Source organism: Ornithorhynchus anatinus, chromosome X1, assembly GCF_004115215.2.
Source record: "Ornithorhynchus anatinus isolate Pmale09 chromosome X1, mOrnAna1.pri.v4, whole genome shotgun sequence".
Taxonomy (NCBI): domain Eukaryota; kingdom Metazoa; phylum Chordata; class Mammalia; order Monotremata; family Ornithorhynchidae; genus Ornithorhynchus; species Ornithorhynchus anatinus.
In genome coordinates, this window is record NC_041749.1 from 112,149,284 (window position 1) to 112,169,544 (window position 20,261).

Consider the following 20,261-nt stretch of genomic DNA (forward strand, 5'->3'; position numbering starts at 1 on the left):
ACTCTTATTCCATTTTGCTTACTAGCTGCTGCAGGTTTCCTGGATTTTTATGACTTTCATTAATCTCCTGGCAGCTCCTTAATATAGTTTCTGTAGCTGGGAGAATGTAGTTTTCCTTGACACACTCTGGGATTTCCATCTGCCGTCACTAAGTTCCTTTGGGAACTCTCTGTGCTGCCCCTCATTGCTTCATGCTGACTGGAAGCAGATCTCAGATGCTCAGGCGACAGAACAATTACAAGTTATAAATACTAGTAATGAACCTGTCCCAAAGGTGGACCTAAGTAGTAAGCCACTTCAAATGGGAGTTTGAGGTACTTGGGATTTAAAAGGAGGAACGGCAGATGGTTTAACCATAGTAACCCATGGAAATTGGAGCCGGAAGATCGATCTGTCTGCTGCTGAATATATAGAATTACCCAGCAACTTGATTGTGGAGAAGCAGCGTGGCCTAGTGGAAAGAACACGGGCTTGGGAATCAGAAGACCTGGGTTCTAATCCCAGCTCTGCCAATTGCCTGCAGTATGATCTTGGGGAGGTCACTTCAGTTCTCTGTGCCTCAGTTTCCTCAACTGTAAAATGGGGATTAAATATCCATTCTCCCTCCTACTTAGACCATGAGCCCCAGGTCGGATTGGGACTGTGTCCGATCTAATGAACTCGTACCTAACCCAGAGCTTAGAACAGTGTTTGACACATAGTAAGCACTGAACGGATTCCATCAAAGAACCCCAAAGCCTCTGATCATATCATTCAAATCCGATGCCTTAGCTGGGGCAGCACTGAGCCACTCTCCCAAAATCCTGGTAAATCTGACACTGTGGGGATTGCAGTTTAACCCAATCCCACCTCTTCAGGAATATAATCCATATTAGCTACACTGAGTTTACAGGTGGGATAAGTTTAGCACGTCAGTAAATAAATCTCCTACTGTATTAATGCATAGGAAGCAGATTTGCTGGAGACAATTTTCATGCCCCTAGGTCATGAGCTTCATATATGGACTCTACAGTCAATCAATGGTATTTATTGAGCACTTACTGTGTGCAGAGCATTGGACTAAGTGTCTGGGACAGAACAATACGACAAACTTGGTAGACACTTTCCCTGCCCACAAGAAGCTTACAGTCTAGAGGCGGAAACAGACATTAATAGAAATAAAGAAATTACAGCTATTGAACTGATTCCAATTGGCTTAATCCAACCCAGGACTTCTTGGAAAGGGCTTCCTTAATAATAACGATGGTATTTGTTAAGCGCTTACTATGTGCCAAGCTCTTTTCTAAGTGCTGGGGCAGATATAAGGTAATCGGGTTGAACACAGTCCCTATCCCACATAGACATACTCCCTGCCCACTGCGGCTGCACTGCTAGCCCCTTGTTTTTCAGTACGTCGAACACATGCTGTCATATTTGTGTCTATTCCCCAGGCATTACAGCAATGGAGTGGAGTTCGGCTAATGAGCTACTGGTAGTTGGGTCAGAAGACGGGACGTTGGTTGTGTGGAACATGCAGGATAATCAGGTGGTTCACATCTTAACCGGCCACACAGGTGAAGTCTAGAAGAGCGGTCTCCTGAAACCGCCTTTTCATCAGCTTTTACGCTAAAATGCCAGAAGACCCACCCATCCCCAGAGGCACATTGCAATCAGCAGCTAGATGCTGTGTAACTTCCTCTTCCTCCCATGGCTCCCAACGAAAATAGCCTTTTCAAAAAACACCAAGAAACTCTTGGTAATTTTCAACTTGACCTCCTAATTTAGAGTTGGGAATCATCATGCTTCTACACTATATACCATATCATAATATATGCCTTTTATAATCACGGCCTAGCTGATAGAGCATGGGCCTAGGAGTCAGAAAGTCATGGGTTCTAATCCCGGCCCCGCCACTTGTCTGCCATGTGACCTTGGGTGAGTCACTTAATTTCTTTGTGCCTCAGTTCCCTCATCTGGAAAATGGGGATTAAGACTGTGAGCCCTGTGTGGGACAGGGACTGTGTCCAACCCAATTATATTGTATCTACCCCAGTGCTTAAACAGTGCCTGGCACATAGCAAGTGCTTAATAAATACCATAATTATAATAATTATCATAATGTGTTATACCACACAATGCAGTACTTAATGCAAGGCTCAACCATCCAAGTTTTGATTTCCCTTTGAACATTTTACAATAATAATGATAATTGTGGTACTACATGCCAAGCACTGTACTGAGCACTGGGGTAGAGATGAGATAATCAGGTCCCACAAGGGGCTCACAATCTAAGAAGGAGGGAGAACAGATATTGAATCCCCATTTTGCAGATGAGGGAACTGAGGCACAGAAAAGAGACAAGATCACATCGCAGACAAGTGATGGATCTGGGATTAGAACCCAGGTCCTCTGACTTCAGGGCTCTTTCCCCTAGACCACGCTGCTTCCCTTTTTGAGAAGATCAAAATCTATTTCAAAGCCAAGGAGATTGCTGGTGGTTGAAAGTTTACAGCGTTCCCAAGTTTGCCAACAACCCTTCCTGATGTGTTGTAGGAGAGGTGCGGTGTGTAAAAGTATTTGGAGAAGGGTCCTATGCCATTTCATCTTCCACGGATCACACTCTGCGCATGTGGAATTTGGTCTCCGGCACAGAGAAATATGCCATCTGGGACGGAGGCTCTGTAAATTCAGGGGAGAGGAATTTCTGTTGTCTTCATTTGGATGAAAAGAATGGTATTGTGTACTCAGCATCTGGCTCAAAGGTAACAGAAATAACCTGCCTCTAAAGTAAAGCTGAGATCACGTGTGATTGTGATATAGAAATATTCGGGTAGAATTTAAATACAGTATACGATCCACAGAGTCATGGCTCCAGATAATACTGTGATTGTCTAGTACTGTTATACTCTGGTTAGAATAGAAATCTCAATCGGTGCTTTGAAAACATGCTAGGTTTTGTGACAGAGTGCTAGTGAAGTATGGTTTTCCCTAAGAAATGAAGTAAAAGCACATTAATGCCTTCCCGAGATCCAAAAAATCAACCAATATGAATCTAGATTTTTAAAGTGATACAAAGTCAACACTGTTTTAGTAACTTACACGATTACGTGACAGTGAGGATCTGTAGCAATGATACATGATCATTCATTCATTCAATCGTATTTATTGAGCCCTCACTGTGTGCAAAGCACTTTACTAAGCACTTGATTATGAATTTAATTCGTCAAACGTGAACCTATGTATACATAAAAAAAATTGCCCTCCAAAAGCTTTGCATATGTTGACCTGGGTCCTACCTGGGTCCAGACACTTCAACACATCTAACCACCAGAATTGAATTCTTGAAGTTTGCTCTTTGCCGAACCACTTGATTGCTATATGCCACACTCTTTATTCTTGTTATTTCCCAGCAATGCTCTTATGTTGACTTGTTCTGAGGTTCACTTAGAAGTCAAGGTGAGCTCTGTGGATCTAGGTGAGGGGTGGCTCTAAAACACAGTTGGGGGTGGAGGGAGGGATGTTTGTGCGCACACAGTCAACACATAGAACAGAATACATTACATTAGATTGCCTTGCTCACAGTTCCCACATGGCAAAGCCCCAACTTGCTCCCTTTATTCACTCCCCACTCCCAGCCCACAGCACTTATAACCATAACCGTAATTTCCTTATTCCTATTAATGTCCGTCTCCCCCTCCGGACGGTAAGCTCGTTATGGGCAGGCGTGTCCACCAACTCTGCTGTATTGTACTCTCCCGAGCGCTTGGTACAGTGTTCTGCGCACAGTTAGTGCTCAGTAAATACCAGCGATAATGATGAGTGCAGCCGGGAATACTAATGCTACAATCCAATAGTGCTATTGCAGAAAAGCAATGGTTTTAATGGGGAATGACTGTTGCTTAAAAACAACAAAAGGTTACGGTCAAATTGAGAAAAATTTGAAGGGAAAATTCAAACTTAAAATCTACAAATGGGCAAGTCCTGAATTTGCCATTGGTGGATTTCTGCTTTGGGTTATGTACCTGGTCTCTTTTCATCATTTTTACCAGCTGAATGCCTGGAAACTGGAAACTGCAGAACTGGTTTTCTGCATTTTGGAGGATCCTTTAGATATCTGGATAATTGCGGTCGTATTTGCCTGCAGTGAAGTGGTGATGATGCTTTCTAAGGGAGGAATCGTAAGTCTTTGGGATAGCAGGACTGGCAAGTTTCAAATGAGGCAACGTCTGTCTGCTCTAAAAGAGGAAACACCATCCTGTGGGATCTTGATCCAGAAGCAAGAGAAGGTAGTAGTTGGTTTCAGCAATGGTTCCCTCTGTTTGGTATGTATTACCGTTTTTCTGAATGAATAGTTCTAGAATGTTCAAATATTTAAAAATACGGTAAATAATTATAGACTTAGTTCCCAGTTCCAAGTTATTAACGACCCTTTGCCAAATCATGAGAAACAGCGTGGCCTAGTGGAAAGAGCACACACCTGGGAGTCAGAGGACCTGAGTTCTAATCCCAACGCCCCCACTTGTCTGCTGAGTGACCTTGGGCAAGTCACTTCTCTTCTCTGTGCCTCAATTTCCTCATCTGTAAAATGGGGATTAAGACTGTGAGAAAGGGACTGTGTCCAGCCTAATTATCTCGTATCTTGTCCAGCGATTAGTACAGTGCCTGGCACATACTAAGCACTTAACAAATACTATGGAAAAAAAAGTGGGATGGAAGGAGAAAGACACATGGAAGTTGCTTGTTCCACCTTTTCCTGCAGCCCTATTTCCTTCTCGAGGCTGGAGACGTTGCTGCTGCTGACTCTGGGGCTTTCTGTGGGGTTTGGGTGTTCTTTTCTGTTCACGGTGGCCCCTAACCTGAAACCCCTAACCAGAAGGCCCCTGGCAGCACCTCCAGTTCTGAGCAAAATGCTGGATTACAGGCAGAGGTGGGAGAAGGGTACTTTCAGTCTCCGTCTCTCCTCTATGCCTCAGTTACTCTCTTCCCCTCACCTTTTAGATTGCACCTCTCTCCTCTCCAGTTCTCTCACTCCTCCCTGTCTCTTTCTTCTCTGTCTCTGCCTTTTGTCCTTTTCCTCTCCCCAAATCTGAACTCAGTCTCCGACCCTTAGAAGTCCCGCTCGCTAGCACTGTATCTACAGGAAATGACTCTACCGGGTTCTTTACACTACTTCATTTCCTTTTGCTCAATCTAATAATAACAACAGTATATTAGGCTGCTAATTATCTTACAAATGATTGATTAGCAATTGGCAGCAATTTAAACACGTGGCCCAGTTTGACATGCCAATTGTAGAGTAAGTCAATTTCAGTGGATCGGTACTGTAGGAGGAGGAGAGAAAAATTTTGCAGGATACTTATCATCCCTAGCAACTCACCTCAATAAAATCATGCCAATACAGGCATTAGCCAAGATTCTTCTCAAAGGTTAGTCATCCAGACACTGTGTTCCTTTTAATTAACTACATTCTTAACAGAGTAGTTACTGTTCTTTTCTTTTGTCACTGACCCTTAAGTAATACAGCAAAACTTGAAAAGCAGTTGCTGATCCCACCAGAATGTGCGTGGACTGACAAGATATGAGGTAAAAAAAAAACCCTGTTAATTTTCATCTTCAACATTGTCAGCTGCAGCACAGTACTGTACTGGTGCTTGGGAATCGTACATTAATATTAGCACATTAATAAGTAATATTAATGTATGTTCCTCAAGCTCCTACTACCATAATAACCAGTACTAACAATTATTATTATCATTATTGTACTGAAGCGCTTACTGTGTGCCAGGCACTATACTAAGAGATCAGATACAGTCCCTATCCCACAAAGGGCCCACAGTCTAAAAGTGAGGACAAACAGATATTTTATCCCCATTTTACCGATGAAGAAACTGAGGTCCAGAGAAGTTAGGCTACTTGCTCAAGGTCACACAGCAGACAAGTGGCGGAGCAAGATTAGAACCTCTGACTCCCCAGGCTGTGCTCTTTCCACTAGACCAAACTGCTTAGGCATCTTTCCTGCCCCCGAGGAACTTCACCTTCACCAATCCTTCAGCTAAGGAGAGCAGCGGACTCACCATGATGAGACTAATTTACATTTACACCCACAGACCAATAGGACAGTGTTTAATGCTTAAACAAAACATAAAACATTTAACATTTCCACCGTCTCTTCTTTGCTAAAAAGGTATTTCCCTGCCTTCTCTTTGCACACATATTCACTCACATACTCTCCTCCACTTTGAAAGAGATGCTAAATGTAAAATTAATTAATCAATAGTATTTATTCGAGAAGCAGCGTGGCTCAGTGGAAAGAGCCCGGGCTTGGGAGTCAGAGTTCATGGGTTCGAAACCCGGCTCTGCCACTTGTCAGCTGTGTGACTGTGAGCAAGTCACTTAACTTCTCTGTGCCTCAGTTCCCTCGTCTGTAAAATGGGGATCAACTGTAGTCTAACGTGGGACAACCTGATTACCATCTATCTACCCCAGCGCTTAGAACAGTGCTCTGCACGTAGTAAGTGCTAAACAAATACCAACATTATTATTATTATTATTGAGCGCTTACTATGTGCAGAGCACTGTACTAAGCGCTTGGAATGTACAAATTGGTAACAGATAGAGACAGTCCCTGCCCTCTGACGGGCTTACAGTCTAATCGGGGGAGACAGACAAGAACAATAGCAATAAATAGAATCAAGGGGATGAACATCTCATTAAAACAATAGCAAATAAATAGAATCAAGGTGATGTACATCTCATTAACAAAATAAATAGGGTAACGAAGATATATACAGTAGTATATATATATATATATATATATATATATATATATATATATATATATATTTAGTAGTATTTGTTAAGCACTTACTATGTGCCAGGCACTGTATCCAAGGTTGTGGATACAAGGAAATCGGGTGGGACACAGTCCCTGTCCCACATAGGGCTCACAGTCTTAATCCCCATTTTACAGATGAGGGAACTGAGGCACAGAAGTGACTTGCTCAAGGTCACATGGCAGACAAGTGGCAGGGCTGGGATTAGAACCCAGGTCCTTCTGACTCCTAGGTCCATGCTCTATCAACTAGAGCACGCTGCTTCAAGAAAGTAGCAAATGGTGGTATTGAAAGCACTTGGTTTAGGTGCTATAAAGAAATATACAATAAGACAAGATTCTACTCTTTAGAGCCTTGTTATGCGACGGGAGGCAACGTGGCTTAGTGGAAAGACCATGGGATTGGGAAGAAGGAAACCCAGATTTGCTTGTTCATTCATTCAGTAGTATTTATTGAGTGCTTGGAATGTACAATTCGGCAACAGATAGAGACAATCCCTGTCCAGTGATGGGCTCACAGTCCAAATGGGGGAGACAGACAGCAAAGCAAAACAGAACAAAGCAAAAACAAAACAACATCATCAAGATAAATAGAATCAAGGGGATGTACACCTCATTAACAAAATAAATAGGGTAATAATATATACAAATGAGCACAGTGTTGAGGGGAGGGGAAGGGGGAAGAGCAGAGGGTGGGGGGGAGGAGGGAGAAGGGGGAGCAGAGGCAAAGGGGGCCTCAGTCTGGGAAGGCCTCCTGGAGGAGGTGAGCTCTCAGTAGGGCTTTGAAGAGGGGAAGAGAGTTAGTTTGGCAGACGTGAGGAGGGAGGGCATTCCGGGACAGCAGTAGGACATGGGCTGGGGTCGACGGTGGGATAGACACGAACAGGGGACAGAGAGGAGGTGAGTGGCAGAGGAGCAGAGTGTATGAGATGGGCAGTAGAAAGAGAGAAGGAAGGTGAGGTAGGAGGGGCCAAGAGGATGGAAAGCTTTGAAGCCAAGAGTGAGGAGTTTTTGTTTCGTGAGAAGGTTGATAGGCAGCCACTGGAGGTTTTCAAGGAGGGAAGTGACATGCCCAGAGCGCTTCTGTAGGAAGATGATCCGGGCAGCGGAATGAAAAATAGACTGGAGTGGGGAGAGACAGGAGGAAGGGAGATCAGAGAGGAGGCTGACACAATAATCCAGTCGGGATATTATGAGAGCTTGTACCAGCACAATAGCTGTTTGGATGGAGAGGAAAGGGCGGATCTTGATGATATTATGAAGGTGAGACCGGCAGATGTTGGTGACGGATTGGATGGGTGGGGTAAATGAGAGAGCCGAGACAAGGATGACACCAAGGTTGTGGGCCTGTGAGACGGGAAGGATGGTTGTGCCGTCCACAGTGATGGGGAAGTCAGGGAGAGGACAGGGTTTGGGAGGTTCAGAAAGTTGGAGGTGGAGTCTGGGGGGTGGTAAATAACTGTGATGGGTACTTGAAGTGGGTGGTAGAGGCAGATGATGTGGGCTTCAAAGGAAGGGAAAGAGGGGGGACGGAGGGAGGAATTGTGCAAAAGTGGCATTGGGGGCAAGGAGGTGGCCAACTCAACTGGTAGGGGTGGGGTACTGGCTTAGCTCTGGGGTTTCTGTCACTAACTTCTCTGTGCCTCAGTTACCACATCTGTAAAATGGGGATTAAGAGTGTTCAGACCCAGGTCTCTACCAGAGGCTTGCTGTGTGACCTTGGGCGAGTCACTTAACATCTCTGCTTCTCACTTGCCTCATCTGTAAAATGGGCTAAAAGTAGACACACTTCTTAGAGTGTGAGGCCCGAGTGGGAATGACACTGTGATCAGTCCCATTATCTTGTATTTATCCCACAGTGCTTTGGGACAAAGTAAACGCTTAATGAATCCCATCGATTGATATTATGTCTTACCTTTTATGCAGATTTCTTCTGAAGGAAACAGTCTGCTGGACAAGGTTCCAGCTGCTGTAAGATTTGTCATAATTTCTCAAGATGAATCTTTTCTGGCTGCAGGTAGAGTTTAGCTTCGGTTTCCCCTTGGTAAAGGCCTTGCCAGATTTCATAAGAGCTGTGTGATGGAAAGAGTGACTGTTAATGTCACCTAGAAGATATTCTTTTACAAAATCAGAATACCAATGTAATGTTCCCATCTACATTTTCATCTGCTTAATGTATTTCAACCAAAGAGTCATTTTCAAGTTTTTCTTTGATGCTTACCTGGTCGGTCTCTGTAGCTTCACTCCAGAAACACGTCGTACTCTTTCTAATGCCAAAATGCCCTCTCTCATCCTTAGCAGATGAAAAATGCTAACCCCAAACAAACTTAGTCCCTCTAGACTGTAAGTTTGTTGTGAACAGAGAACGTGTCTACCAACTCTGTTAGTGGCCTAGCGGATAGAGCATGGGGCTGGGAGTCAGAAAGACCTGGGTTCTAATCCCAGTTCTGCCCCTCGTCTGCTGTGTGACCTTGGGTAAGTCTCTGAACTTCTCTGGGCCTCAGTTAACTCCTCTATAAAATGGGGATGAGGACTGTGAGCCTCACATAGGACATGGACTGTGTCCAACTGGATTACCTTGTGTGGAGACCAACTCTTAACCGGCCTTACTCCATTGTGTTTTCAGTCTCCATTTTGCATTAATCTACCTTGTTCCCCTAAATCACGCATCAGCCACACCGGTCCACTGTGGTCAATTTCAATCCCACTCTGTCTGTTAAGAAAACCGCAGTCGTACTTATTCAGATCCAGTTGTTGGTGTGAAGGAACACCATGGCCATTATGGATTATACCTACATCTCACACTTTTCAGTGATGAGGTTGAGCCTGCTTTTCGGGCATGTCCTCACCCATGCAGATCTGTATTAATATTGCAATAAAAATCCCCCTTTATGTTGTGTTGCTGCGACTTGATTCGTGCGGTGGTCTAGACGTAACTACCCCAGCGCTTCGTACAGTGCCTGGTACGTAGTAAGTGCTTAACAAATACCACAATTATCATTATATTATACCCTCCCAATCTCTTAATACAATGGTCTGCACACAGTAAGTGCTCAGTAAGTATGTTTGATTGGGTTTTATACATCAATATTAATCTGACATAAAAATGCTGGAATGTCTAGTCTCACTTAAGGCGGGGTTGCCAGATCGTTGCATACAAATAAAATCAGGAACACAATTCTCAATCTCTGGTTCTAAAAAATCAGATCTCTCTTTATAAGTGAAGGAAACAATCAGTCAGTGGTATTTCTTGAATGCTTACTGTGTGCAGAGCACTGTTCTAAGAGCTTGGGAGCATACAATATAACAGAGTTGGTAGACACATTCCCTGCCCACCACTAACCAGCTCCCTTGCTTATCCAGAAAAGAAAACTAATAAACAGCATCGACGACCCAGCTGATGAAAAGCACCCATGGAGGTTCATTCATTTATTCATTCATTCAATCGAATTTATTGAGCCCTTACTGAATGCAGTGCACTGTAACAAGCGCTTAGGAGTGTACGATTCCAAGCGCTTAGTACAGTGCTCTGCACATAGTAAGTGCTCAATAAATACTATTGAATGAATGAATGAATACGATATCACAGACACAGTCCTTGCCCATAGGAGCTCACAGGCTAAAGGATTGAGGTGCCTAAACCCTACTGTTTGTCCCCTTCTTATTTTAATCAATCCATCAATCATATTTATTGAGCGCTTACTGCATGCAGAGCATTGTACTATGCGTTTGGAAGAAGACGATATAACCAAGTTGGTGGACATGTTCCCTGCTCACAGTGAGCTCCGAATCCTTATTCCTTCGAAACTCTACAGATCGGAAAAGTAAAATTGTAACTAGCCCCTCACCGTTTCAGGTTTTGGAAAATACGTGCGGGTATACTTGGCTGACTCAAAGGTATTTAGGAGGTTTATGGCCATGGACCTGGAGCATGAGAATATAGTGGAAACTGCTGTGGTTGGACCCGGTAACAACGTGATCGTCACTGGCTCGCATGATGAGATCATCCAGGTAAGAGGAAACAAATGAAAGGCAACGTAGGACGACATCGACTGCCGAGCAAATTGGCTTTGGCAGGCAAGCAGTGCTCCTTTCTAGAAAATCTTTTCCGTCCCATGGGTCTGGATTCAGACTTCGTGAACCCCTCCTTTGTTCCAAAAAAAACCGGGGGGGGGTAGTGGATAGAGCATGGGTCTGGAAGTCAGAAGGACGTGGGTTCTAATCCTGGTTCTGCCACTTATATGCTGTGTGACTTTGGGCCCGTGACAACTTCTCTGTGCCTCATTAACCGCATCCGGAAAATGGGGATTAAGAGATCTGTTAGTGCAGTTGCATTTATCTGCATTTGGGCCCTCGGCTCTGTTCAGCTAAGGTCCACAGGCCCCACCTCTATCACAGCTCTTCCGCCCCGACACGTTCCACATCTTTATTTACAGCACAGACGCATTTCACGAATTACCTGATCGTGACCTCTCGTGGCTCTAACTTTTCTCAGATATGGAGTCTGTCAGAGCAGGGGACCCTGTTGGATATTCTGGATAGCACCGGCGCACCAGTAACGTTGTTTGCTGTATGTGGAAACATTTTAGTTTCGGCCTCCCGAGGGTCATCATCATTCAAAGTCTGGGATTTCACTTATTTGCGAAAGCACAAGCCCTCAGCACCTTTTCTGGACCGCACTGGCTGTACGGCATTATCTCACAATGGAAATTACGTCTACTTCCCCCAGATTGGGAATAAAAACAAAGTCACTATTTGGAACTCAGTGGAAGGTGAGCATGATGCATCCTTGCGAAAGGCAACGCACCAAAAAACCAAAGAGGCCTATGATTCACCGCTTTTTTTTTTGGATCTCTTTTTATTGCAGGTGAAGAGGTCGATGCTCTAGACGCTTCAAATGAAGTGAGATGTTTAGAAGTGGCCGAGCAGATGCAACTGCTCTTCACAGGATTGGTATCGGGGACCGTCCTTGTGTTTCCACTGAACTCTAGGCAGGACGCAACGTGCATCCCGCCCCCAGAAACTCAGAAGGCCATCAATTGCATGGCCCTCAGCAAAGGGGAGGAACGACTGGTTATAGGGTATGACGACGCAGTCCTTGTGCTGGATATCAGGACAGGAGAGCCCTATCCACTGATTGATGGGCCCACGTATCTGTTTTACACTCAACTTCCCACTGTGATTTCTAGGGTGGCTGTCCTGGCCGACTACCGTGTGGTCTATGGCATGATGGATGGAGGCTTATTTCTTTACAATTGTCCCAATTCCAAAGTTTTTTCCTTGGAAGCCCATAAGGACAGAATCACCTGTTTAGAAATCAGCCACAAAGAGCAGTGGGCGGTGAGTGGTTCCGAGGAGTCTATGCAATGCCTTTGGGACCTGGAGATCTGCAAATGGGAGCATGAGATGAGCTATAAGGTAAGTATGCCATAAGATTAAGGGTCAGAAAACCCAAGATTGGGTGGAAATCCAGAGATGAAAGAATCTTTACTGGATAATGCTCTTTCTGAGAAGCAGCATGGCTCAGTGGAAAGAGCACGGGAGTCTGAGGTCGTGGGTTCTAATCCTGGCTCTGCCACTTGTCAGCTGTGTGACTCGGGGCAAGTCACTTCACTTCTCTGTGCCTCAGTTACCTCATCTGGAAAATGGGGATTAAGACTGTGAGCCCCATGTGGGACAACCTGATTACCTTGTATTCCCCCCACCCTCAGCGCTTAGAACAGTGCTTGGCACACAGTAAGTGCTTAACAAATGCCATTATTATTATTATTTCTGAAAACCTCCAAGTGCCAAAGGGCACGGGCTTGGGAGCCAGAGGTCGTGGGTTCTAATCCCGGCTCCGCCATTGATCAGCTGTGTGACTTGGGGAAAGTCACTTAACTTCTCTGGGTCTCAGTTACCTCATCTGGAAAATGAAGATTAAGACTGTAAGCCCCGCGTGGGACCTCCTGATTACCTTGTATCTACCCCAGTGCTTAGAACAGTGCTTGGCACATAGTAAGCACTTAAGTACCATCATCATTATTATTATTTCCTCCTAGACTCCTCTCCACTCTAGGTCTCCATCCCAAGTCCTGTAATCATCATAATCATCAGCGGTATTCATTGAGCGCTTACTGTGTGCAGAGCACTGTCTTAAGCACTTGGTAGAGTACAGTACAACAGAATTGGTAGACACGGTCACTGCCCACAACGAGCTTACAGTCTAGAGGGGGAGACAGGCATTAATAGAAATAAATACATTACAGGTATGTACCTACATGCTGTGGAGTTGAGGTTGGGGTCAATACCAAGTGTTCAATCAATCCCTGGTATTGATTGAGCGCTTACTCTGTGCAGAGCACTGGACTAAGCGCTTGGGAGAATGCAACACCACAGAGTTGGTAGCCACGCTGCTTGCTCACAACGAGCTAACTGCATTATAAATGCTTCTTTGGAAGATTCTTAGAATTCAATTTCCATTTAGGTTGCTTTTATGGTACTAATCAAAAGCATCATTTTTAACAGAGTTCCTCCTTCCAAGGTATGCAGTGTGCTTGCTTCTCGAAAGATGACAAGTACATATATGCTGGGTTAAAGGATCGATCCATTACGGTCTGGAATGTTTCAGATGGTGAGTGATTTCGTATTTAAAGTAAATGCATTCTGAAGCTTAAAAAAGGAATATGGAATATATTTCTCTGAGCCCTTTGAAATAGCTATACCCTGGCTTTAGGATGTATACATTGGGTCGGTAATGTTCCCTGGGGCTTATTGACTAAGTGGCATCAAAGTCCAAATGTCTGTCTCCGAGTCACCGTCCATGTCAACAGAGATGACACAAGAAATTGCAGAGCTCCATGTGTAGATTGGCCCCCAAAACACACCAGACCTAGTAGGCTGAGCTATTGGTTAAAGTCCCGTGAGTGAGAAGGGGAAGCAGCGTGGCTTAGGGGATAGAGCGCGGGCCTGGAAGTCAGATGGACCCGGCTTCTAATCCCGGCTCTGCCACTTGTCAGCTGTGTGACCCTGGCCAAGTCACTTCACTTCTCTGCGCCTCACTTACCTCATCTGTAAAATGGGGATTAAGACTAGGAGCCCCATGTGGGACATGGACTGTGTCCAACCTCCTTAGCTTGTCTCTACCCCAGGGCTTAGTACAGTACCTGGAACATAGTCGTGCTTAACAAATACTGTAAAGAAAAAAAATCCTGTTGTCAATCGGCAGGCAACCATTATGAGATGGACATTATTATTCATTCATTCATCCATTCATTCAATAGTATTTATTGAGCGCTTACTATGTGCAGAGCACTGTACTAAGCGCTTGGAATGAACAAGTCGGCAACAGATAGAGACAGTCCCTGCCGTTTGACGGGTTTACAGTCTAATCGGGGGAGACGGACAGACGAGAACAATGGCAATAAATAGAGTCAAGGGGAAGAACATCTCGTAAAAACAATGGCAACTAAATAGAATCGAGGCGATGTACATTTCATTAACAAAATAAATAGGGTAATGAAAATATATACAGTTGAGCAGACGAGTACGGTGCTGAGGGGATGGGAAGAGAGAGGGGGAGGAGCAGAGGGAGATGGGGGGAAAAGAGGGTTAAGCTGCAGAGAGGTGAAGGGGGGTGGTAGAGGGAGTAGAGGGAGAAGAGGAGCTCAGTCTGGGAAGGCCTCTTGGAGGAGGTGAGTTTTAAGTAGGGTTTTGAAGAGGGGAAGAGAATCAGTTTGGCGGAGGTGAGGAGGGAGGGCGTTCCAGGACCGCGGGAGGACTTGACCCAGGGGTCGACGGCGGGATAGGCGAGACCGAGGGACGGTGAGGAGGTGGGCGGCGGAGGAGCGGAGCATGCGGGGTGGGCGGTAGAAAGAGAGAAGGGAGGAGAGGTAGGAAGGGGCAAGGTGATGTAGAGCCTCGAAGCCTAGAGTGAGGAGTTTTTGTTTGGAGCGGAGGTCGATAGGCAACCACTGGAGTTGTTTAAGAAGGGGAGTGACATGCCCAGATCGTTTCTGCAGGAAGATGAGCCGGGCAGCGGAGTGAAGAATAGACTGGAGCGGGGCGAGGGAGGAGGAAGGGAGGTCAGAGAGAAGGCTGACACAGTAGTCTAGCCGGGATATAACGAGCGCCCGTAGCAGTAAGGTAGCCGTTTGGGTGGAGAGGAAAGGGCGGATCTTGGCGATATTGTAGAGGTGAAACCGGCAGGTCTTGGTAACGGATAGGATGTGCAGAGTGAACGAGAGAGACGAGTCAAGGATGACACCGAGACTGCGGGCCTGAGAGACGGGAAGGATGGTCGTGCCATCGACGGTGATAGAGAAGTCTGGGAGAGGACCGGGTTTGGGAGGGAAGATGAGGAGCTCAGTCTTGCTCATGTTGAGTTTTAGGTGGCGGGCCGACATCCAGGTGGAGACGTCCCGGAGGCGGGAGGAGATGCGAGCCTGAAGGGATGGGGAGAGGACAGGGGCGGAGATGTAGATCTGCGTGTGATCTGCGTAGAGATGGTAGTCAAAGCCGTGAGAGCGAATGAGTTCACCGAGGGAGTGAGTGTAAATGGAGAACAGAAGAGGGCCAAGAACTGACCCTTGAGGAACTCCAACAGTTAAAGGATGGGAGGGGGAGGAGGCGCCAGCGAAGGAGACCGAGAATGACCGGCCAGAGAGGTAAGAGGAGAACCAGGAGAGGACGGAGTCCGTGAAGCCAAGGTGAGATAAGGTATGGAGGAGGAGGGGATGGTCGACAGTGTCAAAGGCAGCAGAGAGGTCGAGGAGGATTAGAATGGAGTAGGAGCCATTGGATTTGGCAAGAAGGAGGTCATGGGTGACCTTAGAGAGAGCAGTCTCGGTAGAGTGGAGGGGACGGAAGCCAGACTGGAGGGGGTCTAGGAGAGAATGGGAGTTAAGGAATTCTAAGCATCGATTGTAGACGACTCGTTCTAGGATTTTGGAAAGGAAGGGTAGTAGGGAGATAGGGCGATAACTGGAGGGGGAAGTGGGGTCAAGAGTGGGTTTTTTTAGGATGGGGGAGACGTGGGAATGTTTGAAGGCAGCGGGGAAGGAGCCATTGGAGATTGAGTGGTTAAAAATAGAAGTTAAGAAAGGGAGGAGGGCGGGGCGATGGTTTTAATAAGGTGAGAGGGAATGGGGTCCGAGGCGCAGGTGGAGGGGGTGGCACTTGCGAGGAGGGAGGAGATCTCCTCTGAGGATACTGCAGGGAAGGATGGGAAAGTAGGGGAGAGGGTTGGTGGAGGGGAGGGGAGAGGCGGAGGGGTGACTTTGGGGAGCTCAGACCTGATTGTGTTGATTTTCGTGAGGAAATAGGTGGCCAGATCATTGGAGGTGAGAGATGGGGGAGGGGGAGGAACAGGGGGCCTAAGGAGAGAGTTAAAGGTCCGGAACAGTCGGTGGGGGTGACGGGCATGGGTGAGGGAGGAGAAGAAGTTTTGCCTGGAGGAGGAGAGGGCAGAGTTAAGGCAGGAAAGGATAAATTTGAAGTGTGTGAGGTCGGCTTGGTGCTTGGACTTTCGCCAGCAGCGCTCGGCGGCTCGAGCACAGGAGCGTAGGAGGCGGACAGAGGAGGTGATCCAGGGCTGTGGGTTAGTGGAGCGAGAGTGGCGGAGGGAAAGGGGGGCGAGAGAGTCGAGATGAGTAGAGAGGGTGGAGTTGAGAGCGGAGACCTGATCGTCGAGAGTGGGAAGTGAGGACAGGGCGGCAAGGTGAGGAGAGATGCTTTTGGAAAGACGGATGGGATCGAGAGAGCGGAGGTCTCTGTGGGGCAGTAGCGAAGATTTTCAGGGGGAGGGAGTGTGAGAGATGAGGCAGGTGAGAAGGTTATGGTCAGAGAGAGGGATTTCAGAGTTGGTGAGGGAGGAGATAGTGCAGCGGTAGGAGATGACGAGATCGAGGGTGTGACCGAGTCGGTGAGTGGGCGCGGTATGGTGGAGGAGGAGGTCGGCAGAGTCGAGGAGGGATAGCAGGCGGGCGGCAGAGGAGTCGTCGGGTACATCCGTATGGATGTTGAAGTCTCCAAGGATCAGAGTGGGCAGAGAGAAGGAGAGAAGGAAGGTGAGAAAGGGGTCAAGGTGGTTGAAGAAGTCGGAGGTGGGACCGGGAGGGCGGTAGATGACAGCGACAAGTATCTGGAGGGGGTGGTAGAGGCGAATGATATGGGCTTCGAAGGAGGGGAAGGAGAGGGAGGGGGGAGGAGGGATAGTGCGGAAGCAGCAACGGAGCGAGAGGAGGGATAGTGCGGAAGCGGCAACGGGGCGAGAGGAGGAAGCCGACGCCTCCTCCCTTACCGGTGAGTCTGGGGGAGTGGGAGAAGGAGAGGCCTCCGCTGGAGAGAGCGGCGGCGGAGACCGTGTCTTCGGGAGAGAGCCACGTTTCCGAAAGGGCGAGGAGGAGGAGAGAGCGGGAGAGGAAAAGGTCATGGACGAAAGGTAGCTTACCTGTAATAGAGCGGGGGTTCCAGAGGCCACACTTGAAAGTAGCTGTGGGTGCAAGGGAGGGAGAGGGGGAAGGGGGGGGAGGGGAGGGTTTGGATGGGAAGGAGGTAGCGGGGCCCTGGACGGGGAGAGGGGGATGCGGGGTAGCGGTGGGACAAGAGGACTGGGATGGGGCAAGGGTGGGGAAGAGAGAAGGGGGGAGGGGGTGAGGAGGGGGTTTGGTGGGGGGAAGAGTAGGGGGAGGGAGAAGAGGGGTAGCTGGTAAAGTGGGGTTCTAGGGCGGGGGAGGGGAGGGGGGGAGGAGGCAGAGGAGAGAGCAGGAAAGAGCTGAGCCAGAGAGGGGAAGGGGAAGGGGAGGCTAGGAAGGGGCGGAAGGGAGGAGGGGGGGAGGAGGGACATGGCGAGGCCAGAGAGGTGGGTGGCAGCACTGACAACGATAAACAGTAACAAACGAAATCGGTAATATAGCAACATGATACAGTATGATACAATACAGTAGTGTTAATATAGCAACATAATAATAATAATAATGTTGCTATTTGTTAAGCGCTTACTTTGTGCCGAGCACTGTTCTAAGCGCTGGGGTAGACATAGGGGAATCAGGTTGTCCCACGTGGGGCTCACAGTCTTAATCCCCATTTTACAGATGAGGGAACTGAGGCACGGAGAAGTTAAGTGACTTGCCCACAGTCACACAGCCGACAAGTGGCAGAGCTGGGATTCGAACTCATGAGCCCTGACTCCAAAGCCCGTGCTCTTTCCACTGAGCCACGCTGCTTGATACAATATAGTAGTGTTAATAAGCGGGCGATGACCAGGGTCGGGGGTAGGCTTGATTAAGGGGCGACCTGATCAAACTCAAAGTCAGGCGGCTGGTGAGGCCAGAGAGGTGGGTGGCAGCACTGACGACAATAAACAATAACAAGCGCAACATGGTACAGTAAGACACAATACAATAGTGTTAATAAGCAGGCGATGACCAGGGTCGGGGGACGAGCTGACCCTACCCGATCAGACTCAAAGTCAAGCGGCCAGCGGCCGAGAGAGTCCCAGAGCTCATGACCAAAGGTCCCTGTGGCGGCGGGGGGTCCCTGAGGTTGTCCGGGATGGGTTGCGGCCGTAGGCGGCGGCTAAGGTAAGGTAACATGGTGAGAACAAGGACATCGTCGCTCGGGGCGGGGGCGGAGGAGATGAATCACCTCAAGGGGGAAGAGGGAGTGAGGGCTTCCCAAAATGGCCGCCTCAGGCGGGGTGGGGGCTTCCCAAAATGGCCCCCCGGGCGGAGTGGGGGAGCGGTTGGGGAGCACAATGTCCCCGGGCCCGAGCAGGGGGACACAATGTCCCCAGAGGACACAATGTCCCTAGGGCCGAGCAGGGGAGCACAACGTCCCCAGGGTTGAGAAGGGGAGCGCAATGTCCCCGGGCCCGAGCGGGGGGGGCGGGGTGGAATGGGAGCTGGTGGCAGGGGGTCTGTGGGGGTGAAGATCCTTAGTGTCGGAGTTCCCGAACGGGGGTGCGGAGGTCCAGGTTGCGAAAGGCTGAGGCGGGCGCGGGGCCGGGCGGTCCGAGGCTCAGCTCCCCGGGGGAGGCAGATGAGTCGGCGAGCGGCAGGCAAAGGGGGGGCTTGTCGGGAATCGGGGCCGGGCGGGCCGAGGCTGCGCCTCAGGGGAGCAGAGATCCCGAGCCCACGAGGTAATGGCTCCAAGGCATCAACCAAACAGTGTCATCTCCAATACGAACCTTTTAGTTCTCAAAAAGGAATTTTGAGGCAATATTTCTTGTTGGACTAGGCTGCCACTTAAAAGGAAAGTGACTAGTCGGAAACTAGTGCACCTCGGTATGTCTATTTCTACAAGTATATGCAGGAGAAACGTAAGTAGATCCTGTGCTAATAGTCAGTCAGTTGTGAGGATCATATGATCTTGTGTGTGTGAGGACAGGAGTATTTTTGAAAGTAATTTTCCCATTTTGATGGGAACAAGTGCTGGGAGAGATACAAGATAATCAAGTTGGACACAGTTCCCGTTCCCCATAGGGCTCAAAGTCCTAATCCCCATTTTACAGACGAGGTAACTGAGGCCCGGAGAAGTGAAGCGTCTCGCCCAAGGTCACGCGGCAGACAAGTGGCGGAGCGGGGATTAGAACCCAGGTCCTCCGACTCCCGGGGCACACTGCTTCTGTTGTTCAACCGTTTCCTCCTTTGTTTCTCTCTAACTCACTGGCAGGTTCCCTGTTAGCTGTGCAGTTTGTGTATGCGGTAGTAAACAAGATCATTCCTACAGCAGATGGGTTTATTGCCACAACAAGACTCGGTTATCTAATTCGGGAGAGGTTTCACTGCCCTCAGTCAGTAAGCCCCCATTACAACCCTCTCAAGAACATCAAAGCAACCTGCAGAGTCATATCCAGGAAGAGAGATGAGGAAGACAGGAAGAGACAGGAAAATCACTCAAGAGGTCCTGGAGTAAATCAAAACAGAATAAACAAGCTCTCTCAAATCTGTATGATCGTGTGATGGAAAGTGAGAGGGGAGCTCAGGGAACCACATCAATGTACTACGCATTTCAAACCGTCCTCCAGACCGTAAGCTCGTTGTGGGCAGGGAACGTGCCTACCAACTCTGTTGTACTGACTCTCCTAAGCGCTTACTACAGTGCTCTGCACACAGTAAGCACTCAATAAATACGATTGAATGAATGAATGCACACAGTAAGCACTCAATAAGTCCAACTGATTGAATGATTCTCCGAGCACACATCCCACTTCCTCCAGGAGAAATTCCCCGACTAATCTCCACCATCCTAGTTATGAAATCCCATCTGCCATCTTTAGGACATCTCCATTTTTACTCATTTTTGATTGTTTTAGTTATGGGTTTTTGCTTTTGCTTCCGTTATATTAGTAACGATAATAATAATGATAGAGAAGCAGCGTGGCTCAGTGGAAAGAGCACGGGCTTTGGAGTCAGAGGTCATGGGTTCGAATGCTGGCTCGGCCACTTGTCAGCTGTGTGACTTTGGGCAA

General features: G+C 47.8%; 1 protein-coding gene across 1 annotated transcript in view; it reads left to right on the forward strand.

Moving 5' to 3' along the window:
• The window catches only part of NWD1 (NACHT and WD repeat domain containing 1), a 44,841-nt gene extending 24,977 nt beyond the window's left edge, over positions 1-19,864 (forward strand). Inside the window, exons 10-18 of the mRNA XM_029049712.1 lie at positions 1,431-1,553; positions 2,533-2,741; positions 4,029-4,301; positions 8,738-8,828; positions 10,668-10,822; positions 11,307-11,583; positions 11,679-12,229; positions 13,319-13,424; positions 19,463-19,864. Of these exons, the coding sequence (XP_028905545.1) occupies positions 1,431-1,553; positions 2,533-2,741; positions 4,029-4,301; positions 8,738-8,828; positions 10,668-10,822; positions 11,307-11,583; positions 11,679-12,229; positions 13,319-13,424; positions 19,463-19,752 (2,075 nt within the window). The 3' untranslated portion in view covers positions 19,753-19,864. The remainder of the gene's footprint in view (positions 1-1,430; positions 1,554-2,532; positions 2,742-4,028; positions 4,302-8,737; positions 8,829-10,667; positions 10,823-11,306; positions 11,584-11,678; positions 12,230-13,318; positions 13,425-19,462) is intronic.
• The last annotated feature ends 397 nt before the right edge of the window (positions 19,865-20,261 follow it).